Source organism: Eurosta solidaginis, chromosome 3 (assembly GCF_040869045.1).
Source record: "Eurosta solidaginis isolate ZX-2024a chromosome 3, ASM4086904v1, whole genome shotgun sequence".
NCBI classification, from domain to species: domain Eukaryota; kingdom Metazoa; phylum Arthropoda; class Insecta; order Diptera; family Tephritidae; genus Eurosta; species Eurosta solidaginis.
This window is the reverse complement of record NC_090321.1, coordinates 169,012,085-169,040,043: the sequence shown is the minus strand read 5'-3', so window position 1 is coordinate 169,040,043 and position 27,959 is coordinate 169,012,085. Positions and strand designations below refer to the sequence as shown.

Genomic DNA, 27,959 nt, shown 5'->3' with positions numbered 1-27,959 from the left:
GCCAGGGCGCACTACTGTTGTGAAACGTCAGAACGATACTGATTATGCAAATCCAATCTGTCAAGCTCAAGCTCTTCGAAGTAGTCCCGTGGCCAAACAACAGAGTGTGAGGCAACGAACTAGGATAATGAGTAGTAAAATGAAACACAGGTACGACGAGAAAATAATTCGAACAGTTTCTTGGAGGGAGATTTGGTAGTGTTATACAACCCTCACCGGCGGAAAGGTGTTCCATCAAAATTTCAATGTAGCTGGGAAGGCCCATACAAAATTGTGAAGCCGATCAGAGATGTCATCTACCAACCACGAAACCACGAAATAGAAGGGTGGTTCATTTGGAGAGGCTAGCAGCGGTTGGATCGAGAGATTTCTCTGATCGGGTCACTATGCTGTTAGTAAAAAATCGCAACAACAATACACAGCAAACGGCGATACTTATGTACAAGACAACGAATAGATATCTCACACACACACATGTAGTCATCAGCCGAAGTAGTTACTCACACATACACACTCATATGGCTAGTAGAAAAGCATAAACTACAAATATACATGTATATAGCTGGTAACCAGCATGAGATACAACTGTTCGCGAAATTACTAGACATTGGGAGTAATGGGTGAAGGGGATAACCGAGAGTATAAAAGCAGCGCAAGCTGAGGAATCAGTAATCAGTTTGATTCAAACACGCTTTTTTGAAGTACGTGATATTGAAGTATAATTGTACTGCTCCCAAAGTAGTATAAACAAAGACCATACAGCAATACTGAATATTAAAGTTATTTATTCGACAGCTCAGCGATACGAACGTTGACAGAAGGTGTATAAATAATCGGAATCCCACAAAATTCCTTACAATATGAATATTGTGATATATCAATGTGTCTAAGTTTCCTAACTTCTGGGCTCATCGTGTTATCAGGGACTAGAGCAAATTTAATTTATCAATCCTTAACAACGCCACTGAATATTACAGCACCGCCGTGTAGAAACCAAGTTAAAACTACCTGTGTAACCCTTTCAGCACCCAGCCTCTGTCTCATTGGCTTGAATCCAAGCACGGCGCCAGCACTTCTCCAAAAACTAAGCATGTTGTGTACTGAAGCCAGTCAATCGCGGGCTCTTATGTCTCCGATCTACATATGTAGTTTTAAGGAAAGCACAGGTTATTCATCAGCATCACTACGTTAATTTGCTTGTTGGAATATCTCTCTGTTATTTCAATAAATATTTTCAATATTTTTCAATATAAAGATGACATTTATTTTCAATATTTCTGTTAAATTTTTCTGTCAAATCTAGTTTTTTAATATGTACATACATACAAACATATGTATGCATATATGCTTTTTAACATATGTATTTCTACAGTACATTTATGGGTAAAGAGGATTAAAGAAATAATAAAGTTTAATCGCTTATTGCTTAAAATAGCAATTCTAATAAAAACTTACTTTTACCCAATTTCTTAAAATGTAGGTAAGCCACAAAAATGCAAAACTTCAAATGCCTGCATGGCTTTACTCCATTGGTAGCGGAACGTGCGGTAGTGGATTACATTGTTGAGCAAAGCTTTTAGCCATATTACAATTGTAGTCGTTCTTCCACATCTTAACCGGACAGTGAAGGAAGGACTCGGCATTCACACACCCATACATCATACTGGCAAATGGTGAGCAACCTATCGGCAACTTAGCAAACATTTCGATGCCCGCAGTTTTCATGTGACCTTTAACTGCCGGTGATTGAGAAAAGAAAAAGATGTTTTGATGTACAATAAACCAATAAATTAATTAAATGACACTATCATAATTATAAATATATATGTAAGTATATACATACATATGTATGATATATGCTAAAACAAATTTTGGTAGATTTCCTGCGTACTATTCAGTCTTGGCCACACTTTTGCAATTTCAACAAAACTATGAAGAGGCCTAGAAGGTTATGTTTTCGAGATAAATATGGACCAGAGTTGTTAAGGAATGCATTCCATTTGGAATAATTTTATTCCTTTGATGGGCGATACTTTTTTGTCATTATTTTTTTTTATTCCATGGATTTCATTCCTTGGACCGCAATACTCGGAGGAACGCCCTCTACAATCCTTTGCATTCCTTTGTATGATTTAAGCCAAACTTATGTTTGCCTTGTTTAATGATGGAATCGTTTTTATTCGGGCCCGACGAGAGGGAGGGGGAATGGCGGGATTCCCCCGGGTCCGGGGTTTCTGAGGGGGCCCGCGATTTAGAGGTACTAAGACATTTTTTTTAATTCAGGAGAGTCTTTAGTTGTTCCATGTGCAATTTTTAAGCCGAATTTCAAAAGCAACGAATATCTGCATTTCGTTTTTAAACTATAGTGAAGTGTGGAAAATAATTGGAAAAGTCCCTTTCCTTAAAAGTTAAGAATAAATACCTATTTCATTTCAGTTGAAACTTTAATTCAAAAGGAGGCTACAATTGATACCCTTATCAATGAACAGCTAATCACTGAAAATCAAAAGTGGAAAGAAATTTTATTTCGAATTTTGGACACTATTATTTTTGGGTGAAAGAGGCCTAGCTTTCAGATGCGAAAGTATATATCTTGGTGAACGAAACAATGGAAATTGTTTGGGTATCCTGGAACTCATAAGAAATTATGATCGGATTCACTATCTTTCCCCAGACATTCAGAACAAGTTTATAGAAATTTGTGCAAAACACTTGTGGGAAACAATATTAGATCAATGCAATAAAGCCAAGTATTTTGCTATTATCGTTGATGTTACGCCTGATGCTACAACGGAGCACAACGTCACGTTCTCGACCAAAACTTGAATGCTGATTACTCGCCTTGTGGAACCCACAGTCTGAATTTCTGTGGTGTTGATGCTGCAGAATGTTGTACGGCTGCAATTGCTTTCTTCGGAGTTGTACAAAGATGTTTTACTATTTTCAGCAGCAGTCCAGAACGATGGGACATCTTCAAAAAAATGTACCGAGCTATCTTCACAGTCTTTCAGACACTAGGTGGTCGGCTAGAATTGAGCCAATCAGACCATTCGCAAACCATGTTCCAGGATTAACACAAGCACTAAACGTATTACTTAAGCTAAATTTGACTGCACAAGCATACGGAGATGTTACCGGCATTCTCAAGTACATCAACAAGTCCGAATGTATCTTGCTGTCCTCAATTTGGTTCAAAATACTGACTATCATTAATGAAAGAAACGTCGTACTCCAAGCTAGAGACGCCACCATAGCTGTTGAGGTCCGACATCTAGATGCCTTATTAGCAGATTAGAAGTTGATCAGGAACCAATGGGAAACAATTTTAAACGAATGCAAATCAGTTTCTATTCAATTGAACATCTCGCCAAAGTTTCCGGACATTCGAAAGAGAAAACACAAAAGACGTTTTGAAGATAATGGAAATGAGATAATTACGGATGATCCAGAGTCTGATTTTAAAAACAATACATTACTGCTGATCGTTGATTCGGTAATTACTGGCATTACTGAACGATTTGCAGCAATGAGAAATTTGAACGAGAGGTTTTCCCTTTTTGTGGTAATTTGAATACATGGATGAAACTACGGTTCGGGCGAGCGCTGCAAAATTTGTCAAACAATACAAGTCGGGCGTTTCTCAAAGCTTAGAATGCGAAATAATTCACGTGAAACACATTTGCGAAGCAAATTTTGATAAAGGTCTGTCTGGAATTGCTAAATGCCATCTATGTTCGAAATCTGTATATAATTTTCTCCAACATTTGTGTTGTTTTACATGTGTTGTTTTGCACAAATTGCATGTGTTGTTTTGCACTATACCTGTCACTGTAGCTAGTGCAGAAAGTTCCTTCATGTCCTTGCAAGAATCAAAAACTTTCATAAATCGTGTTCATTTCAAGAGCGAGTTTCAGGACTTGCCACGCTTTGTGTTGAATCCGTTTTGGGAAGACAGTTAAATTTTGATATTATTATAAAAAATTTTGCAGCGAAAAAAGCAAGAAAAGCCACTCTGTGACATCCGAACCTTCTATATTGAATAATTAAAATTTATAATGATCATTATATTCATCAGAAATGTACTAAAGCTAATTAGAAAAGATTATTTGAAACTATATGTGGCTGTTACAAGGGAATTTTATTTCTACGTTACAATAAAACGTAACGCACAAGTCGCACTATTTAGAAGATTAGCCCATACTTTCATGGCTAGCCTCCTGAGTGTTGCAGGCGTTGTAGAATTCCACCTCGTTGAAGGCCCAACTAAATGCACGTCCTTGCATACTTTTTGGCGTACGCGACCTGTTGCATTGTCACCGGGTTCTGACTTACGGCCCAAGTTTCATGTCTCTAGCTCATAGGGAAGTTATTCGAAAATCGATCGCAACTTCCCCCCGTTTTTAAAGGATTTGCAGTTATCTTGACTAGCGCCATCTAGCGGAACTTTGTTTTCTATAAGTATTGCCACCAGGTCTCTAACTAAGTGCCAAGTTTCAAGCCTCTAGGTAACCGGCAAGTTAGTTAAAAATGGATTGAAATATTCCCAAATTGAAATTTGTTTTCTTACTATCTCGATCCACGTGCCACCTAGCAACTTTTTTTTGATCAAATGTTGCATTGTCACCGGGTTCTGACCCACGGCCCAAGTTTCAAGTCTCTAGCTCACCGGCAAGTTACTGAAAAATCGATCGCAAGATTCCCCTCGTTTTTCAGGGATTTGTAGTTATCTCACTTAGGGCGCCACCTAGCGGAATTTTGTTTTCTCGAACTATGTGCCAAGTTACAAGTCTCTAGGTAACCGGGAAGTTAGTTAAAAATGGATTTAAAGATTCCCAAATTAAAATAAATTTTCCTAATATCTCGATCCATGCGCCACCTAGCGGAATTTTATTGATAAAATATTGTGTTGCCACCGGGTTCTGACTTACGGCTCAAGTTTCATATCTCCAGCTCAGCGGGAAGTTACTCAAAAATCGATTGCAAGATTCTCCTTGTTTTTCAAGGATTTGTAGTTATCTCACTTAGCGCGCCACCTAGCGGAATTTTCTGCAAATTGTATTGTCACCGGGTCTCGAACTATATGCTAAGGTACAAGTCTCTAGGTAACCGAGAAGTTAGTTAAAAATGGATTCAAAGATTCCCAAATTAAAATTAATTTTCCTAATATCACGATCCATACGCCACCCAGCGGAATTTTTTTTAATAGAATATTGCATTTTCACCGGTTTCCGGCTTACGGCTCAAGTATCATATCTCCAGCTCAACGCGAAGTTACTCAAAAATGGATTGCAAGATTCCCCTCGTTTTTCAAGGATTTGTAGTTATCTCACGTAGCGCGCCACCTAGCGGAATTTTGTTTTCTCGTACTATGTGCTAAGTTACAAGTCTCTAGGTAACCGGGAAGTTAGTTAAAAATGGATTGAAAAATTCCCAAATTAAAATGAATTTTCGTAATATCTTGATTCATGCGCCACCTAGCGGCATTTGTTTGATCAAATGTTTCATTGTTACCGGGTTCTGACCCACGGCCTAAGTTTCAAGTCTCTAGCTCACCGGCAAGTTACTCAAAAATCGATCGCAAGATTCCCCTCGTTTTTCAGGGATTTGTAGTTATCTCAGTTAGCATGCCCCCTAGCGGAACTTTGTGAAAAAGACTTTTCCGTGGGTCAAAAATTCGTATAGAAATGAGGGGACAAACATGAAAGCGACTTAATATAAAGGTAATAAAAAAAGTAACTATAAATAAAAGGTTTCAAGTTTAGGTCCAAAGTTAAAAAAATTCCTTAAACCGATGAATGCTAAAACGGGCGAAATTCGTACGGTCACGTGCTCCTTTATATCTAAGATTTTTAAAAGGATCATAGATGAATACAAAAGCTAAAATCTTTTCGTAAAATTGGTCAATAGCAAAAAAGTAATTTGCGTAGTATGAGTACGCTATTTAGCGCGCATTGGAAAGCTAGCGTCCTCTCGTCGGTAGCACCCACGAAACGTAAATAGTCGGTATATTGAAACCGATGCCAATCTAACTCATTCTACAACATTTTGTTCACGTTTCAAATAAGACTAGTTTGAGATACATAAATGAGTTTCCCTAGAGGGTAGTACTATGATTTCTATTAGCATTCAAATGTTACTTACTATTGTACAGACAAGTCTCAAAGGATTGCACAATCTGGGGCACAACGTCTATGTCTCTTTTGCTGACATTTTTGTTAAGAAATTTTTTGACATTTTCCATATTAAATTCATTTTCCATCATAGAGATCGTCTCACGGTAAATACAATCCGGATAGCACTGCAATGATGAGGGAATAGAAATGAAATGTTGTATGTAACTTTGTGAATGGAAAGCTATTGCTATGGATATTTGGCATAGATAAAAAAAGACCTACAATATGAGCTAAAGCCGGATAATCAACTTGTTTTATACTTTGTTGGGTTGGTTCGTCCATAGTTCTGTTATTTCCATTTTCCTTGTTGCTGTTATTGTTTTTGCCAACTCCATTCATATTTATTGTTTGTGCTTTAAGCATATTTATGTAAGCACTGCATTTTGATGGCGCCTCACCCAAATCTATTTCTGGCATACGGCAGCAGCTCTGAATATCCTGCGAGAGAAACAAAAAAAAAAAAATACCTTTGCTGAATGCAAAATTGATTTTATAGGATGTGTTTATGTTTATAAATGAATTCATGTACTTAGCCATGTTGTTGTGGCAGCACCAAAAATACTCACAAAAAAACCCAAATTCGGTGGTTCGGAGCAATTGAAGCTTACAGCATGGGAATTAGCCTGAAAAAGGTAAAATATGTAGAATCTAATTGAAATGCAGAAGGGAATAATGGATATAAATTTATTTAGTTATATGGAGCTTATGTAGTATTCAATAGCGCTTAATTCTAGTCGATTGAATATGAACGTAACAAGAACAATTGGATTCACGTCGTGATGTAAATTCAAATCGTTGATATCTACTTGGTAGGGATGCTCAATTTAAGATTACTGTTCAATGAAGTTTCATGAACTTGGTTTTTGGCTTTTGTTATTTTGTTATTTACCATTTGCACTTAATTAAAAATAATCATTAATAGAGCGTATCCCATGTATTTGTTTGATAGTTTTACTCCGCTTCTCGGAATCACGTTCATTATCGCATCATCATTGTCCATCAGTGATGTGCTTTGTAGCAAACACATCCCAACATATCGATTATATTTATAGAAAACAAAAATATCAGATTATCGCCGTTTTCCATTATGGAGATCAGAGGACCCTTGGACAATGACAATCACATGCAGAGCACCGGGACCAATTATCGGTCTTGATTTATGGAACGACAGTTACATTACATTTCGAGGTACGCAGAAAGCTCTGCGAGGTCATGCATAAGCATAAAGAAGTGGCTACACTAACGCAGAACCTTGCCTGCAGCTAAACAAGGTTTACATGCCCCCATAAGTTGGCTTTGAATATCCTCTAAAAATATAGATAGCTTGCAATAATGGTAGTCCAACTATTTTGGCGCAAGATTCAGCTTCCGGCTAACATTATTTACTTGCTAAATTGGCTCTTAACCTTTTAAACGGGGTTCTTCATTTGGACAACTCGCGCCAATTAGTAACACGAAGTAAATTTATATATTTTTCCACCTGGTCCTTCGAAAGGAGTAGGGGCTGCCCTCTTCCACTGCTTCCGTACGCGGGTTCCGGTTAGAAAATATTCTTAGCCGATGCATCGTCTTTCATTTGCACAAGAAGGCGCAGCCTCTGTGTTTTAATTTGCTGGACTATTTTGATGCTTTCGTAAAGCTGGTACAGTTCATCTTCCCAATCAATTTTTTTTCGCTGCTCGCCGTCGCCAACGCATAGAGACCCGTAAATCTTTCGAAGAACTTTTCGGTCGAACGCTCCCAGATTCGCCTCATTAGATTTTGCAGTGTCCATGCTTCTGCACCATATAGCAGGACGGCGACGACAAGTAGCTTCGTTCTCGAAAGCGGATTTTACTTTTTAACTGCCTACCCAGTTTAAAGTACCATTTGTGGGCAAGAGTGTTTCTTCGGTGGATTTATAGGCTGGCGTTGTTGTGTGCGTTACTGCTTCTTCCCAAATAACCAAGGTACTTTACTATACTGGCTGCCCACTTCTTATATATTGTAACGAATTTGCTTGCAAATCCTCTTATTTGCAATCCTCTGCTAAGTTCGAATCACTAAACTGTTGAATAAATAACTCCAATTTGTAATAATGCAAAATGGCCTTTATTAAAGTACTTCACAATACACTCAAACTGTGCAACGAATAGCTTGCTTAATAACCACACTGACTGATAGCTCAATGAAACTCTACTATTCAAAATAGTACTGCTATTGCTCGCTAGATATCGTCTTAATCGCAACTGCTTGACAACTCAAATCAAACTGAATTACTTCTTACTCGCTGGCGCCGCTTTTATAGTTTACGCTGTATACTTCTAGGCTCTTCGATTTCCAGAAGTTACTAGTTGTTTCGGCTACAAAATCGCCAGCCACAACTACGTGCACAAATTATTGCTCTCTCTTGTGACAACTCAGATAAGGTATATGCATGTGTTTGTAGTTTACAGTCTCCCGCACACACATAAGCGTATAAGTAAATTCATCGGTGTGTGACATCTCATCTCTTGCTGCCTTGTATGTAAATGTTGCTCGTCGGAATGTGTACATATGTGTAGACGCAATTATTTATTCGTTTATGTAGATACATAATGATTGAATTATTGATGTGCATTCACGTCACTGCTTAGATCGGCTTAGAGCTGGCAGCACTCCTTAGTTTTGCTAATATTCGTAACACTGCCCTCCACCTAAGTCTGATCGTCCCGATCAGACAAATCTCTTGATCTAAACGCTGCTAGCATCGCCAAATGTACCACTCTTCTACTCCGTGGTTTCTGAATGCTTTGTATGCGGTAGATGGTATCACTGAGCTTCTTCACAATCTTGTACGGGCCTTCCCAACTGCACCGAAATTTGGATGGAACAACTTTCCGCCGGTGAGGGTTGTATAACAGTACCAAATCTCCCGCCAAGAAACTTTTCGAATTATTGTTCTCATGGTACCTGTGTTTCATCGTACCACTCAATACCCTGGTTCGTTCCTTTACACTCTGTTGTTTGGCCGATGAACTACTTCGTAGAGCTTGCGCTGGACGGATTTGCTTTGCATAATCAGTATCGTTCCCACGTTTCCCCACAGTAGTGCGCTCTGGATTGAAACTACCCTCGCATTCCTTCTCGAAAATTCGTTGCTTCATTTTCCTGCGTCTTTTAGGTTTTGTCAATGCCAGTGTTTCTCTCGCAGGTACTTTTGATTTTGATTTATTTGGCCCATTCGATCTATCAACCTTTGCCTTCGACTTTCGTGGTCTTTGTCGAGTCTTTTCCACCAGTACCCGATTACTGCTGAACCCTTTTTCCAAACTAAAGTTAAGTGGCACATCTTGGTTCTCATAACGCATCACCCTTCTCTGCATATCGATCTTGATGTCATGGTCAACCAAGAAATCTACTCCCAATATAACTCCATCAACAATCTCCGCCACAACAAATTTGTGTAGGACCATGACCTTCCCAATCAATACTTCACATATCACTTTTCCCTGAACTTGGTTATACTCGCCAGTGACCGTACGCAACTTTGCTCCAGGTAACGGTTTTACTCTCCTGTTGACCAAGTCAGATCGGATCAAGGAATGAGATGCGCCCGTATCTACAGTCAGTATTCGTTCTTTGCCATCCACATTCCCTCTGACGGTAAGACTGCTTGATTTCCTTCCAATTTGCGACACAGATATCACAGGGCATTCAATAGCTGGATCTAGCTCTCTACCTCTTACTCGCTCTTGCTCATCTCCTCCAGCTTTGCGTTTACGGCCACCCACATTGTTGGAACTATTAGGACCAAGATCGCAATGACGTGCAATGTGACCTGGGTTGCCGCACTTGAGACATTTAATAACTCCGGCATTCTTCTGTTGAGATCCCTTCAGTGCTTCCAAAATTGTTTCTACCCACTCTGGCCTTTCTACTTCCACACGGCGTGCTTTGAAAACTGGCTTACACAGAAGCGACGCTGTTTCCTGAATCAGAGCTTGTGACACCGTTTCTGCGAATGTTGGCTTTGGGTTTGCGTATGTAGCTCGCTTTGTTTCGACGTCCCGTATGCCATTTATAAAGCTCTGAATCTTTACCCTTTCAGTGTATTCCACGGGTGCATCCGCATTTGCAAGATGAGCCAATCTTTCAATGTCCGAAGCAAACTCCTGCAAAGTCTCGTTAGCTTTTTGGTAGCGGTTTTGCAACTCAATTTGGACTATCTGTTTTCTATGCTCGCTTCCATAACGTCTCTCGACAGCGGCCATCAATGCTTCATAGTTGTTCCGCTCTCCTTCGGGAATCGTCTGTAGAATTTCCGCTGCTGGCCCCTTCAATGCCACGAATAGTGCAGCAACTTTATCTTCCGAATTCCAGTTGTTCACTGCTGCGGTCTTCTCAAACTGTAGCTTAAAGACCTGGAAAGGAACAGAACCGTCAAAGGATGGTGTTTTTACCTTTGTATTGCTTGCTGAAACAGCTGGGCGGTTTAATTGCAACTCTTGTATACGACCTCTCAAAGCATCCACCTCGGCTTCGATTTTTTCCTCAAACTGCGTTATTTTCTCGTCCATACGTGCTTCGAGTTTTGATGATATACGCGCCTCTTGTGCTTCGAGTTGTACTGTTATGCGTGCCTCTTGTGCTTTCAGTTGTGTCTCCATTTTTGATGTAATCTGTGTCGACATTTCTGACATACGCGTTTCTTGTGCTTCAATCTTGGATGTTATGCGTGTCTCCTGCGATTCTAGTTGTGATGCCATATATGTCTTCTGTTCTGCCAGTTGAGATGACACTGTCGATGTTTGAGCAGATATTGCAGCTAAAATCATGTTCAAGTCTGTACTGGTAACCGTCTGCGATGTTTCGTTCTTCTCTTCAATTTTTGTTGTCTCCTCGCCATCAAGATGAAAGACATGCTCTTCCACATCAATTCCTTCTGCTTCCATTGCTTCTCGTAGCCGTGCCTGAAGTTCGAGTTTAACGCCGCTTGTATTCAATCCACGGCTCTCCAACTCCTTCTTCAGTTGCGGGATCTTCAATTCACTTAACTTTGCCATGTCCTTGTTGTCCTCTAGAATTTATTCAACAATTCCTCTTCTGACACCAATTGTAACGAATTTGCTTGCAAATCCTCTTATTTGCAATCCTCTGCTAAGTTCGAATCACTAAACTGTTGAATAAATAACTCCAATTTGTAATAATGCAAAATGGCCTTTATTAAAGTACTTCACAATACACTCAAACTGTGCAACGAATAGCTTGCTTAATAACCACACTGACTGATAGCTCATGTACAAGATATTAAGATTAAGACAAGTACTGAAGGCTAAGTTCGGGTGTAACCGAACATTACACACTCATCTGAGAGCTTTGGATACAAAATAAGGGAAAATCACCATTTAGCAAAATGAAATGCTCCAGGTAACGGTTTTACTCTCCTGTTGACCAAGTCAGATCGGATCAAGGAATGAGATGCGCCCGTATCTACAGTCAGTATTCGTTCTTTGCCATCCACATTCCCTCTGACGGTAAGACTGCTTGATTTCCTTCCAATTTGCGACACAGATATCACAGGGCATTCAATAGCTGGATCTAGCTCTCTACCTCTTACTCGCTCTTGCTCATCTCCTCCAGCTTTGCGTTTACGGCCACCCACATTGTTGGAACTATTAGGACCAAGATCGCAATGACGTGCAATGTGACCTGGGTTGCCGCACTTGAGACATTTAATAACTCCGGCATTCTTCTGTTGAGATCCCTTCAGTGCTTCCAAAATTGTTTCTACCCACTCTGGCCTTTCTACTTCCACACGGCGTGCTTTGAAAACTGGCTTACACAGAAGCGACGCTGTTTCCTGAATCAGAGCTTGTGACACCGTTTCTGCGAATGTTGGCTTTGGGTTTGCGTATGTAGCTCGCTTTGTTTCGACGTCCCGTATGCCATTTATAAAGCTCTGAATCTTTACCCTTTCAGTGTATTCCACGGGTGCATCCGCATTTGCAAGATGAGCCAATCTTTCAATGTCCGAAGCAAACTCCTGCAAAGTCTCGTTAGCTTTTTGGTAGCGGTTTTGCAACTCAATTTGGACTATCTGTTTTCTATGCTCGCTTCCATAACGTCTCTCGACAGCGGCCATCAATGCTTCATAGTTGTTCCGCTCTCCTTCGGGAATCGTCTGTAGAATTTCCGCTGCTGGCCCCTTCAATGCCACGAATAGTGCAGCAACTTTATCTTCCGAATTCCAGTTGTTCACTGCTGCGGTCTTCTCAAACTGTAGCTTAAAGACCTGGAAAGGAACAGAACCGTCAAAGGATGGTGTTTTTACCTTTGTATTGCTTGCTGAAACAGCTGGGCGGTTTAATTGCAACTCTTGTATACGACCTCTCAAAGCATCCACCTCGGCTTCGATTTTTTCCTCAAACTGCGTTATTTTCTCGTCCATACGTGCTTCGAGTTTTGATGATATACGCGCCTCTTGTGCTTCGAGTTGTACTGTTATGCGTGCCTCTTGTGCTTTCAGTTGTGTCTCCATTTTTGATGTAATCTGTGTCGACATTTCTGACATACGCGTTTCTTGTGCTTCAATCTTGGATGTTATGCGTGTCTCCTGCGATTCTAGTTGTGATGCCATATATGTCTTCTGTTCTGCCAGTTGAGATGACACTGTCGATGTTTGAGCAGATATTGCAGCTAAAATCATGTTCAAGTCTGTACTGGTAACCGTCTGCGATGTTTCGTTCTTCTCTTCAATTTTTGTTGTCTCCTCGCCATCAAGATGAAAGACATGCTCTTCCACATCAATTCCTTCTGCTTCCATTGCTTCTCGTAGCCGTGCCTGAAGTTCGAGTTTAACGCCGCTTGTATTCAATCCACGGCTCTCCAACTCCTTCTTCAGTTGCGGGATCTTCAATTCACTTAACTTTGCCATGTCCTTGTTGTCCTCTAGAATTTATTCAACAATTCCTCTTCTGACACCAATTGTAACGAATTTGCTTGCAAATCCTCTTATTTGCAATCCTCTGCTAAGTTCGAATCACTAAACTGTTGAATAAATAACTCCAATTTGTAATAATGCAAAATGGCCTTTATTAAAGTACTTCACAATACACTCAAACTGTGCAACGAATAGCTTGCTTAATAACCACACTGACTGATAGCTCAATGAAACTCTACTATTCAAAATAGTACTGCTATTGCTCGCTAGATATCGTCTTAATCGCAACTGCTTGACAACTCAAATCAAACTGAATTACTTCTTACTCGCTGGCGCCGCTTTTATAGTTTACGCTGTATACTTCTAGGCTCTTCGATTTCCAGAAGTTACTAGTTGTTTCGGCTACAAAATCGCCAGCCACAACTACGTGCACAAATTATTGCTCTCTCTTGTGACAACTCAGATAAGGTATATGCATGTGTTTGTAGTTTACAGTCTCCCGCACACACATAAGCGTATAAGTAAATTCATCGGTGTGTGACATCTCATCTCTTGCTGCCTTGTATGTAAATGTTGCTCGTCGGAATGTGTACATATGTGTAGACGCAATTATTTATTCGTTTATGTAGATACATAATGATTGAATTATTGATGTGCATTCACGTCACTGCTTAGATCGGCTTAGAGCTGGCAGCACTCCTTAGTTTTGCTAATATTCGTAACAATATCAACTATTTCCTGTTGAAAGATTTATTCGATATTTCGATGCCTAACTGAGCTTTTATTTTCTAATTTGGCACGTATGTAGTTCGGGTGCAATGAGCTAACTCAACAAACATCAAAATTTAAAAAAATTGGCGTGGTAAAGCTTCCTATTGCCTACAGTCAAACCAACTAGTGGTATACTAGAAGAATACTAGTTTGCCAAAAATCCTAACTATCCCAATATTAGCAACTAGCATTACACGGCGATGTTTTACGATATACCAATTGCCAGTCTCTGCATCAGCTTCATACCTGTCGACAAACTAGGCAGTATGTATATGCATTAGGGTCATACCAATTCACACACTAGTGAGCCTTTTCGCCAGCATTATACTAAATGGCATACTAGTTATTCATCATATCATACCAATTCAGCCAAAACTGTGTTTTCGGTATTTCATTATGCTCCGTTCAGTTGGGCTATTTTGCCGCACTGTGTAGGTGATGTTCAGGGGCAAGTTGTGCTACCGGCAAGCGACTTGGAGATTTTAATGTGCCTTTGTACTTCAGATGTGATTTTGGAGGCATGTGCCTTAAAGGTAAAAGTGCTGTCGAGCGTTACACCTTATAGCTTTGAGTAACTGACAGTTGATAGCTTAACGCAATCGGCGTGCGTGTCTAATATTTGCGTCACCTGTTCCTTCCACTTCTAGAGCGGCCGTGAACTTGGTCGGCTATAGTTTTAGATCGCGCCAGGTGATAAAAACAGAAAGACTTGGTAGATAGCTACTTATTTTGGAAACTTAATCGGCTATTGAGGGGCCAGAGCCTGTTGCCATTATCGTGAAGTCGTCGACATAGGAAATGTTAGAGCATAATTTTAGATAAGGTGGAAGGGTTGAACCCCAATATGTCTTGGAGAAGTATGCGGTGGTTGATTGTTTCAAAAGTTTTTGGTTGGTCAAGTGCTACGAGAACCGTCCTATGATGGAGTTTTGGGTGGTTCAGTCCTCAATTTATCTGCGTGTTTATGGCGTTTAGCGCGGTCGTAGTAATATACATTTTACGGAAGCCATGCTCATGGCTGGTAGCTGAAGTCTTGCGTTTAAATGAGGAAAGCAGAACGGTTTCCAACGTCTTAGGTAATGGTTAAAAGAATAACACCGATAGATACGACTAACCAACGTTAGCTGGGATTCCAGGCTTTTGAAGTGAGATTATCAGTGCCAATTTGAGTTGTTCGGGAGTGACAAAGGCTAAAACAACAAGTAGAAAAGATGCTTTAAGTAGCTGAGGTCATTATGCCCATGGTACTCAAGCAACGGCATAGCTATTCCGTCTGAACCTATTTATTGGCTTCTTTAATTTACAGAAGTACAGTGTTTATGTGCCCATTGTTTTCTACAACACCTAGCCTTGTTTACTTAAGTTTGCATTGCGAATTATTGGCAGAAATCGCTAAAGCATTCCATCGAGTCCGACAGACAAAATTCTTTCGGAACGATTTTCCGTCATCCTTTGTCAAATTTGGTTTCGAGACCAACCGGTTTCGGTGTTGTGCTACCATCAGTGTCGATGTTCGTTCGAGAACTATGACGGAAAATCGTTCCAATATACATCATTTATCCACCCTGTCGGAAAATCAACAAAACAAAATAAGTCAAAATTCTTGTCATTAAACTATTCGAAAATTAACCAGTATAGCGTCATGAATTACAGGACGAACAGACTACCTGATTCCCTATCTGTGTTTCGAGGGCGATCTTAAAGCCAAAGTAGAGGTGGATGGTTGGCGCAAGGGTGCTCAAATGACAGACGAGGCGATACATGTGTACACTGATGGTTCCAAAGTAGCAGATGGAGTAGGGTCTGCGGTATACTGTGCTGATCTGGAAATAAACAGATCCTACAAGCTGTCAGATAACTGTAGCGTTTTCCAAGCGGAAGTATTAGCCGTAACCAAAACAGTAGAAATACTGGACGAGAGCAGCTTAAACTGCAGCTTGTTAAATTTTATATTGACAGCAATTATAGCACAGCGTCTAAAAGTGTGTTAGATTGCAAAGAAGATATTGGCTCTTATAAAATAAGTAACATTTCTTTCCACCGTTTTGACTTACACCAATATTTAACATTTTCTCCGAAGGCATCAGAAAGTTACTAAGTGGCGATGCAACATGTTACTACAAATTTAATCAACACTTTTACTTCTGCGGTAAAAAAAATCTATGGGGAGTTGAAGTGTGAGTATGATATATTAAGCTAAGATATTTTCTAGGAAACCAAAGCTGTAACTCTGCCAGATTTGTTGCAACTTGACCAAATACCAAGGGGTCAGCGAATATGATCCCTGTAGCTCTGCAGGTCTGCAACTAGGCATGCCATTTCTTATATTCGATGTAGCAGTGGCAGCCGCCGTTCACAGCCAGAAAAACACACTTTTAAATTAATATACTCTATGAGCTCTGCTCAGGCTGACGAACACGCCCATTTAAAAAAAAATGTTTTAAGTCAAATTTTAACAAAAAATTTGATATCTTTACAGTATATAAGTAAATTATGTCAACATTCAACTCCAGTAATGATATGGTGCAACAAAATACAAAAATAAAAGAAAATTTCAAAATGGGCGTGGCTCCGCCCTTTTTCATTTAATTTGCCTAGAATAATTTTAATGCCATAAGTCGAACAAAAATTTACTAATCCTTGTGAAATTTGGTCGGGGCTTAGATTCTATGACGATAACTGTTTTCTGTGAAAATGGGCGAAATTGGTTGAAGCCACGCTCGGCCCTTGACACGATAACTCTAGCAAACATCGATATATCTTTACTAAATTTAGTTCACATACTCATCTGAACTCATTGGTATAAAAACTGTAGAACTGTATTGGTATAAAAAATGGCCGAAGTCCGACTATGACCACGCCCACTTTTTCGATATCGAAAATTACGAAAAATGAAAAAAATGCCATAATTCTATACCAAATATGAAAAAAGGGATGAAACATTGTAATTGGATTGGTTTATTGACGCAAAATATAATTTTAGAAAAAATTTTGTAAAATGGGTGTCACACTTACCATATTAAGTAGAATAAAATGAAAAAGTTCTGCAGGGCTAAATCAAAAGCCCCTTGAATCTTGGCAGGAATACTGTTGGTAATACATATATAAATAAATTAGCGGTAGGTACCCGACAGATGATGTTCTGGGTCACCCTGGTCCACATTATGGTCGATATCTCGAAAAGGCCTTCACATATACAACTAAGGGCCACTCCCTTTTAAAATACTCATTAATACTTTTAATTTGATACCCATATCGTACAAACGCATTCTAGAGTCAATCCTGGCCCACCTTTATAACGATATCTCGAAAAGGCGTCCACCTATAGAAATAAGGCCCACTCCCTTTTAAATAAATCATTAACGCCTTTCGTTTAATATCCATATCGTAGAAACAAATTCTAGAGTCACCCCTGGTCCACCTTTATGGCGATATTTCGAAAAGACGTCCACCAATAGAACAAACGCCCACTCCCTTTTAAAATACTCATTAACATCTTTCATTTGAGCCGTTTATTTTGAAAGTGGCATAACTCATTTCCAACTCATGGTCTTAAATGCATTGTTATTTTTGAACGAATGCATATATAGATGGTTCTACAATTATAAAATAATAATAAGAATTGCGTCTTTTGGATATTGGACTCTAAAAAACTGGAGGCGAGGAGAGATACAAACAAATTACCACTGAACCTAAACGACATGAAATGACTTATGCCACTTTCAAAATAAACGGCGCATTTGATACCCATGTCATACAAACATATTCCAGGATTACCCTAGATTCAATTTCCTAAATGGTGATTTTCCCTTATTTTGTCTCCAAAGCTCTCAGCTGAGCATGTAATGTTCGGTTACACCCGAACTTAGCCTTCCTTACTTGTTTTTATTTTGCACACATATAGGAATAGGAGTAACGCTCCTGCCAAATTTCATCATGATATCTCCAACGACTGCCAAATTACAGCTTGCAAAACTTTCAAACTACCTTCTTTCAAAAGTGGGCGGTGCCAAGCCCATTGTCCAAAATTTTACTAATTTTCTATTCTACGTCATAAGGTCAACCTACCTACCAAGTTTCATCGCTTTATCCGTCCTTGGTAATGAATTATCGCACTTTTTCGGTTTTTCGAAAAAGTGGGCGTGGTTATAGTCCGATTTCGTTCATTTTAAATAGCGATTTGAGATGAGTGCCCAGGAACCCACATACCAAATTTCATCAAGATACCTCAAAATTTACTCAAGTTATCGTGTTTACGGACGGACGGACATGCCTAAATAAATTCCTTTTTTCGCCCGGATCATTTTGATAATATAGTCTATATCTATCTCGATTAGTTTGTGCCGTTACGGATTGCCGTTATGCGAACAAAATTAATATACTCTGTGAGCACTGCTCAGCTGAGTACAAAAACGTATAAAATTAAAGGCAGGATTTTACTTTCATGTGTATTTTTTTTATACCTTTCATGAAAATGAAATGGTATATTAATTTCGTCACGAAACCCAAAATTGTTAGTCCTTAAAGGAAAATAGATATAGATTAAGTATACCGAAATAATCAGAATGAAGAGCTGAGTTGATTTAGCCATGCCCGTCTGTCTGTCTGTCCGTCTGTCCGTCTGTCTGTTTGTATGTAAACTAGTCCCTCAATTTTTGAGATATCTTGATAAAATTTGGTGAGCAGGTGTATTTGGGTGTCCGATTAGACATTTGTCGGAACCGGATGGATCGGACCACTATAGCATATATCCTCCATACAACCGATTTTTCAGAAAAAGAGGATTTTTGTAATATCTTACGCAATTTAACAGATTGAAGCTTCAAACTTCACCATATACTTTCGTATATTGCACATATTGTTGCCTGAAAAAAGTGATGAGATCGGTCGTATATATAGTATATATCCCCCACAACCGATTGTTCAGATAAGAAACCTTTCGTAATTACTGCCCTATTTTAAGAGCTAGAGGCTTCAAATTTCAACGAATGCTTACGTATATAGCATATATTGTTGTCTGAAAAAATCATACAGATCGGTGGTATATATATTATATACTTCATACAAACTGTCATTTTTGCCCCTTTTTTACGGATAGAAGCTTCAAAATTCATCAAGTTTCATCAAATAGTTACGTTTACTTCATATATTTTTGAAATACGTGATTCGTAGTCGTAGTTTTTTCATGCAGACCACAAAAAACGTGAAGCTTTGCATCCACACACAAAGTACCTACCTATTTTTATACTCAGTTGAGCAGAGCTCACAGAGTATATTAAGTTTGATTGGATAACGGTTGGTTGTACATATATAAAGGAATCGAGATAGATATAGACTTCCATATATCAAAATAATCAGGATCGAAAAAAAATTTGATTGAGCCATGTCCGTCCGTCCGCCCGTTAACACGATAACTTGAGTAAATTTTGAGGTATCTTGATGAAATTTGGTATGTAGGTTCCTGAGCACTCATCTCAGATCGCTGTTTAAAATGAACGATATCGGACTATAACCACGCCCACTTTTTCGATATCGAAAATATCGAAAAACCGAAAAAGTGCGATAATTCATTACAAAAGACAGATAAAGCGACGACACTCGGTAGATGCGTTGAACTTATGACGCAGAATAGAAAATTAGTAAAATTTTGGACAATGGGCGTGGCACCGCCCAATTTTAAAAGAAGGTAATTTAAAATTTTGCAAGCTATAATTTGGCAGTCGTTGAATATATCATGATGAAGTTTGGCAGGAACGTTACTCCTATTACTATATGTACGCTTAATAAAAAACTAAACTAAAACTTAAACTAAAATTTTAACAAAAAATTTAATATCTTTACAGTATATAGGTAAATTATGTCAACATTCAACTCCAGTAATAATATGGTGCAACAAAATACAAAAATAAAAGAAAATTTCAAAATGGGCGTGGCTCCGCCCTTTTTCATTTAATTTGTCTAGGATACTTTTAACGCCATAAGTCGAACAAAAGTTAACCAATCCTTTTGAAATTTGGTGGGGGCATAGATTTTATGACGCTAACTGTTTTCTGTTAAAATGGACGAAATCAGTTGATGCCACACCCAGTTTTTATACACAGTCGTTCGTCTGTCCGTCCTTCCGCATGGCCGTTAACACGATAACTTGAGCAAAAATCGACATACCTTTAATGAACTTAATTCACGTGCTTACTTGAACTCACTTTATCTTGGTATGAAAAATGAACGAAATCCGACTATGACCACGCCCACTTTTTCGATATCGAAAATTACGAAAAATGAAAAAAAATGCCATAATTCTATACCAAATACGAAAAAAGGGATGAAACATGGTTAGGTAATTGGATTGTTTTATTGACACGAAATATAACTTTAGAAAAAACTTTATAAAATGGTTGTGACACCTACCATATTAAGTAGAAGAAAATGAAAAAGTTCTGCAGGGCGAAATAAAAAACCCTTAAAATCTTGGCAGATATTACATTAGCGGCATCCAACAGATGATGTTCTGGGTCACCCTGGTCCACATTTTGGTCGATATCTAGAAAATGCCTTCACATATACAACTACCACCACTCCCTTTTAAAACTCTCATTAATACCTTTAATTTGATAACCATATCGTACAAACTCATTCTAGAGTCACCCCTGGTCCACCTTTATGGCGATATCTCGAAAAGGCGTCCACCTATAGAACTAAGCCCCACGCCCTTTTAAAATACCCATTAACATCTTTCATTTGATACCCATATCGTACAAACATATTCTAAAGTCACCCCTGGTCCACCTTTATGGCGATATCTCGAAAAGGCGAACACCTATGGAACGAAGGCCCACTCCCTTTTAAAATACTCATTAACTCCTTTCGTTTGATACCCATATTGCACAAACTAATTCTAGAATCACCCCTGGCCCACCTTTATGGCGATATCTCGAAACGGCGTCCACCTATGGAACTAATGATTACTCCCTTTTAAAATACTCATTAACACCTTTCTTTTGATATCCATATTGTACAAACAAATTCTAGGGTCACCCCTGGTCCACCTTTATGGCGATATCTCGAAACGGCGTCCACCTATGGAACTAATGATTACTCCCTTTTAAAATACTCATTAACACCTTTCATTTGATACCCATATCGTACAAACGCATTCTAGAGTCACCCCTGGTCCACCTTTTTGGCGATATCTCGAAAAGGCGACCACCTATGCAACAACCACCACTCCCTTTTAAAACCCTCATTAATACCTTTAATTTGATACCCATATCGTACAAACACATTCTAGAGTCACCCCTGGTCCACCTTTATGGCGATATTTCGAAACGGCATCCACCTATAATACTAAGGCCCACTCCCTTTTAAAATACTCATTAACACCATTCGTTTGATGCCCATATTGTACAAACAAATTCTAGGGTCACCCCTGGTCCGCCTTTGTGGCAATATCTCGAAACGGCGTCCACCTATGGAACTAAGGATTACTCTCTTTTAAAATACTCATTAACACCTTTCATTTGATACCCATATCGTACAAACGCATTCTAGAGTCAACCCTGATCCACCTTTATGGCTATATCCCTAAATGGCGTCCACCTATAAAACTATGGCCCACTCCCTCATAAAATACTTATTAGTGCCTTTCATTTGATACACATGTCATATAAACACATTCCAGGGTTTCCCTCGGTTCATTTTCCTACATGGTTATTTTGCCTTATGTTGTCACCATAGCTCTCAACTGAGTATGTAATGTTCGGTTACACCCGAACTTAACCTTCCTTACTTGTTTATTTTATATTATACATGCAGACCACAAAAAACGTGAAGCTTTGCATCCTCACACAAAGAACCTACCTATTTTTTATTTTATATTTATTTTAAAAATCGTTTATATATGTTCAAATTTCACCAAATGTTTACGTGTATAGCATATATTGTTGTCTGAAAAAATCATAGAGATCGGTGGTATATATATTATATACTTCATATAAACTGTCATATTGACCCCTTTTTTACGGCTAGAAGCTTCAAGATTCATCAAATTTCATCAAATAGTTACGTTTACGTCATATATTTTTGAAATACGTGATTCGTAGCCATAGTTTTTACACGCAGACCACAAAAAACCTGAAACTTTGCATCCTCACACAAAGTACCTACCGATTTTTATACTCCGTTGAGCAGAGCTGACAGAGTATATTAAGTTTGATTGGATAACGGTTGGTTGTACATATATAAAGGAATCGAGATAGATATAGACTTTCATATATCAAAATAATCAGGATCGAAAAAAATTTGATTGAGCCATGTCCGTCCGTCCGACCGTTAACACGATAACTTGAGTAAGTTTTGAGGTATCTTGATGAAATTTGGTATGTAGGTTCCTGAGCACTCATCTCAGATCGCTATTTAAAATAATCGATATCGGACTATAATCACGCCCACTTTTTCGATATCGAAAATTTCGAAAAACCGAAAAAGTGCGATAATTCATTACCAAAGACAGATAAAGCGACGAAACTTGGTAGATGAGTTGAATTTATGACGCAGAATAGAAAAGTAGAAAAATTTTGGACAATGGGCGTGGCACCGCCCACTTTTAAAAGAAGGTAATTTAAAATTTTGCAAGCTGTAATTTGGCAGTCGTTGAAGATATCATGATGAAATTTGGCAGGAACGTTACTCCTATTACTATATGTACGCTTAATAAAAATTAGAAAAATCGGAGAGGGACCACGCCCACTTTAACAAAAAATTTTTTTTTAAGTAAAATTTTAACAAAAAATTTAATATCTGTACAGTATATAAGTAAATTATGTCAACATTCAACTCCAGTAATGATATGGTGCAACAAAATACAAAAATAAAAGAAAATTTCAAAATGGGCGTGGCTCCGCCCTTTTTCATTTAATTTGTCTAGGATACTTTTAACGCCATAAGTCGAACAAAAATTAACCAATCCTTTTGAAATTTGGTAGAGGCATAGATTTTATGACTTTAACTGTTTTCTGTGAAAACGGGCGAAATCGGTTGATGCCACGCCCGTTTTTTATACACAGTCGTCCGTCTGTCCTTCCGCATGGCCGTTAACACGATAACTTGAGCAAAAATCGACATATCTTTAATGAACTTAGTTCACGTACTTACTTGAACTCACTTTATCTTGGTATGAAAAATGAAGGAAATCCGAAAATGACCACGCCTACTTTTTCGATATCGAAAATTACGAAAAATGAAAAAATGCCATAATTCTATACCAAATACGAAAAAAGGGATGAAACATGGTGAGGTAATTGGATTGGTTTATTGACGCGAAATAAAACTTTAGAAAAAACTTTATAAAATGGTTGTGACACCTACCATATTAAGTAGAAGAAAATGAAAAAGTTCTGCAGGACGAAATAAAAAACCCTTAAAATCTTGGCAGGTATTACATATATAAATAAATTAGCGGTATCCAACAGACGATGTTCTGGGTCACCCTGGTCCACATTTTGGTCGATATCTGGAAAACGCCTTCACATATACAACTACCACCATTCCCTTTTAAAACTCTCATTAATACCTTTAATTTGATACCCATATCGTACAAACACATTCTAGAGTCCCCCTGGTCCACCTTTATGGCGATATCTCGAAAAGGCGTCCACCTATAGAACTAAGCCCCACGCCCTTTTAAAATACTCATTAACACCTTTCATTTGATATCCTTATCGTACAAACATATTCTAAAGTCACCCCTGGTCCACCTTTATGACGATATCTCGAAGAGGCGAACACCTATAGAGCGATGGCCCACTCCCTTTTAAAATACTCATTAACACCTTTCGTTTGATACCCATATTGCACAAACGAATTCTAGAGTCACCCCTGGTCCACCTTTATGGCGGTATCTCGAAACGGCGTCCACCTATGGAACTAAGGATTACTCCCTTTTAAAATACTCATTAACAACTTTCTTTTGATACCCATATTGTACAAACAAATTCTAGGGTCACCCCTGGTCCACCTTTATGGCGATATCTCGAAAATGCGACCACCTATAAAACAACCACCACTCCCTTTTAAAACCCTAATTAATACCTTTAATTTAATACCCATATCATAAAAACACATTCTAGAGTCACCCCTGGTCCACCTTTATGGCGATATTTCGAAACGGCGTCCACCTATAGAACTAAGGCCCACCCCCTTTTAAAATACTCCTTAACACCTTTCGTTTGATGCCCATATTGTACAAACGAATTCTAGGGTCACCACTGGTCCACCTTTATGGCGATATCTCGAAACGGCGTCCACCTATGGAACTAAGGATTACTCCCTTTTAAAATACTCATTAACACCTTTCTTTTGATACCCATATTGTACAAACAAATTCTAGGGTCACCCCTGGTCCACCTTTATGGCGATATCTCGAAACGGCGTCCACCTATGGAACTAAGGATTACTCGCTTTTAAAATACTCATTAACACCTTTCATTTGATACCCATATCGTACAAACGCATTCTAGAGTCACCCCTGGTCCACCTTTATGGCGATATCTCGAAAAGGCGACCACCTATACAACAACCACCACTCCCTTTTAAAACCCTCATTAATACCTTTAATTTGATACCCATATCGTACAAACACATTCTAGAGTCAACCCTGATCCACCTTTATGGCTATATCCCTAAATGGCGTCCACCTATGGAACTAAGGATTACTCCCTTTTAAAATACTCATTAACACCTTTCTTTTGATACCCATATTGTACAAACAAATTCTAGGGTCACCCCTGGTCCACCTTTATGGCGATATCTCGAAACGGCGTCCACCTATGGAACTAAGGATTACTCGCTTTTAAAATACTCATTAACACCTTTCATTTGATACCCATATCGTACAAACGCATTCTAGAGTCACCCCTGGTCCACCTTTATGGCGATATCTCGAAAAGGCGACCACCTATACAACAACCACCACTCCCTTTTAAAATACTCATTAACACCTTTCTTTTGATACCCATATTGTACAAACAAATTCTAGGGTCACCCCTGGTCCACCTTTATGGCGATATCTCGAAACGGCGTCCACCTATAGAACTAAGGCCCACCCCCTTTTAAAATACTCCTTAACACCTTTCGTTTGATGCCCATATTGTACAAACGAATTCTAGGGTCACCACTGGTCCACCTTTATGGCGATATTTCGAAACGGCGTCCACCTATAGAACTAAGGCCCACCCCCTTTTAAAATACTCCTTAACACCTTTCGTTTGATGCCCATATTGTACAAACGAATTCTAGGGTCACCACTGGTCCACCTTTATGGCGATATCTCGAAACGGCGTCCACCTATGGAACTAAGGATTACTCCCTTTTAAAATACTCATTAACACCTTTCTTTTGATACCCATATTGTACAAACAAATTCTAGGGTCACCCCTGGTCCACCTTTATGGCGATATTTCGAAACGGCGTCCACCTATAGAACTAAGGCCCACCCCCTTTTAAAATACTCCTTAACACCTTTCGTTTGATGCCCATATTGTACAAACGAATTCTAGGGTCACCACTGGTCCACCTTTATGGCGATATCTCGAAACGGCGTCCACCTATGGAACTAAGGATTACTCCCTTTTAAAATACTCATTAACACCTTTCTTTTGATACCCATATTGTACAAACAAATTCTAGGGTCACCCCTGGTCCACCTTTATGGCGATATCTCGAAACGGCGTCCACCTATGGAACTAAGGATTACTCGCTTTTAAAATACTCATTAACACCTTTCATTTGATACCCATATCGTACAAACGCATTCTAGAGTCACCCCTGGTCCACCTTTATGGCGATATCTCGAAAAGGCGACCACCTATACAACAACCACCACTCCCTTTTAAAATACTCATTAACACCTTTCTTTTGATACCCATATTGTACAAACAAATTCTAGGGTCACCCCTGGTCCACCTTTATGGCGATATCTCGAAACGGCGTCCACCTATGGAACTAAGGATTACTCGCTTTTAAAATACTCATTAACACCTTTCTTTTGATACCCATATTGTACAAACAAATTCTAGGGTCACCCCTGGTCCACCTTTGTGGCGATATCACGAAACGGCGTCCACCTATGGAACTAAGGATTACTCCATTTTAAAATACTCATTAACACCTTTCTTTTGATACCCATATTGTACAAACAAATTCTAGGGTCACCCCTGGTCCACCTTTATGACGATATCTCGAAACGGCGTCCACCTATGGAACTAAGGATCACTGTCTTTTAAAATACTCATTAACACCTTTCATTTGATACCCATATCGTACAAACAATTTCTAGAGTCAACCCTGATCCACCTTTATGGCTATATCCCTAAATGGCGTCCACCTATAGAACCATGGCCCACTCCCTCATAAAATACTCTTTAATGCCTTGCATTTGATACACATGTCATACAAACACATTCCATGGTTTCCCTCGGTTCATTTTCCTACATGGTTATTTTCCCTTATGTTGTCACCATAGCTCTCAACTGAGTATGTAATGTTCGGTTACACCCGAACTTAACCTTCCTTACTTGTTTATTTTATATTTATCTTAAAAATCGTTTAGGTATGTAGATCTGTTCACTAGATATTTCTTATCTTATACATCCGATTATTCGGAGATTACGAACGGGATAAGATTATTGTTCAGCCCCATTCATGAAAGGTATGAATTCTTCGGCATAGCCGAAGACAGTCCCGTCCTTACTTGTTTTGTTTTGAAGATAGTCCGAAAAATAAAAAGGATGCTTGATTTCGTTAAAATGTTATGGATATCCACGGGATCCCATAAAATTTCACCTTGGACAATTTTTTGACCCTGAGGAAAACATTTTGCTACAAATTTAAGAAAATTTCAATGTAGTGAGTAAGAATTTCTTATTTTTGTATACAACTTTTAATTAATTTAAGCGAAAGGTTTTCTTAACTTTTTTAATCCAGGATGCTTGATTGAACATTTCTCACAAAATTTACATGTACGAGTTAGCTGAAGAATACTCGAATGTAAATGTGAGAACATCGACCAGAAATCTGATGCCGTGACAGTTAGATAACCAATTAAATTTAAAAACTTTTTTTGTAAACAATTTTCTTCATTAAAAAAAAAAAACTTTTCCCATGACCAAGGAAAAGAAAAACCATCTTATTTTTGAGAAAATTACTGGTCTAGACTAAGGGAAGCGTTTCTATGGCGCAAAAACAACTAAATTTTTTTTTGCGTGTTCAGTAATTTTTTCTAGTGTATACACTGTGTACATTATATACCCTTTCAACATTGGATTGTAATTGGCCACACGTATAAAACTAAAGGCCTTGAGAAATATCACACCCTTGCCCTTACAGCAAGGGTGTCCTGCCACACACTGCGATTTTGGGGTACACTTTTTCTCAATATTTCCGTTATTCAAAACCAAAAGCCTTGAGAAATATTCAATGAAGATACTTAATTATGGGTTTGGAATTTGGGCCATACGAAAGTGCTTGTCGAATGGGGTATCTTGCCACTGACAGAACCATTGGGATCACCACGAAGTACGTTTATATTTAAAGTTTCCAAAAAGCTCTCACGACGGTTACTATAGAAAATCCCATACAAACTCGTACACTCACTACTAAAAACGCCGATAATACAGTTAAAACAACGCCGTGTTTCATATTCGCGATATATTTTTTGTAAGAACTCCAGGAACACGTTAGCACACAACAATCCCAGGCAGTAAAGTTTTCGTTTTACTTTTAAATTTTGATTAAGTTAACGTGTTCAGTTTTGATTGAAATATAGACTAAAATTATATTATATCCAATGCTTTATATAACCAATATTTTCGCGCAGACTGAACTGGTAAAATTTAAATAAAAATGCACGCAAGGTATGAATACTAGGGTAGCCCAAAAAATTTATATATTTTTTTCTTTTGGTATAGTGGAAATATTGTGAATGACATCGAAAATTCCATACGAAAAATGACATTGATGATGGCGCAACGCCGAAACCGGTTTGCGGAAAATTGTTCCAATATACACAAAATAAAATATTTTTCCTTTCACTACACTAAGCCGATTTTGTTAACATTTCC

At 38.7% G+C, this 27,959-nt stretch overlaps 1 protein-coding gene across 2 annotated transcripts; it reads right to left on the bottom strand.

The window, feature by feature from the left end:
- Nucleotides 1-1,248: 1,248 nt before the first annotated feature.
- Nucleotides 1,249-27,646, bottom strand: LOC137246772 (uncharacterized). 2 transcript variants are annotated; one of them, XM_067777781.1, is made up of 5 exons: nucleotides 27,493-27,646; nucleotides 6,740-6,796; nucleotides 6,396-6,611; nucleotides 6,142-6,298; nucleotides 1,249-1,736 (listed from the first exon to the last, which is right to left on the bottom strand). In XM_067777781.1, exons 1-5 carry the CDS (start codon nucleotides 27,535-27,537, stop codon nucleotides 1,522-1,524), a joined length of 690 nt encoding a protein of 229 aa, XP_067633882.1. In that variant the 5' UTR covers nucleotides 27,538-27,646; the 3' UTR covers nucleotides 1,249-1,521. The 2 variants fall into 2 exon arrangements, with proteins under 2 accessions (XP_067633882.1, XP_067633883.1); XM_067777782.1 differs by lacking the exon at nucleotides 27,493-27,646 and adding an exon at nucleotides 16,861-17,067.
- Nucleotides 27,647-27,959: the final 313 nt, after the last annotated feature.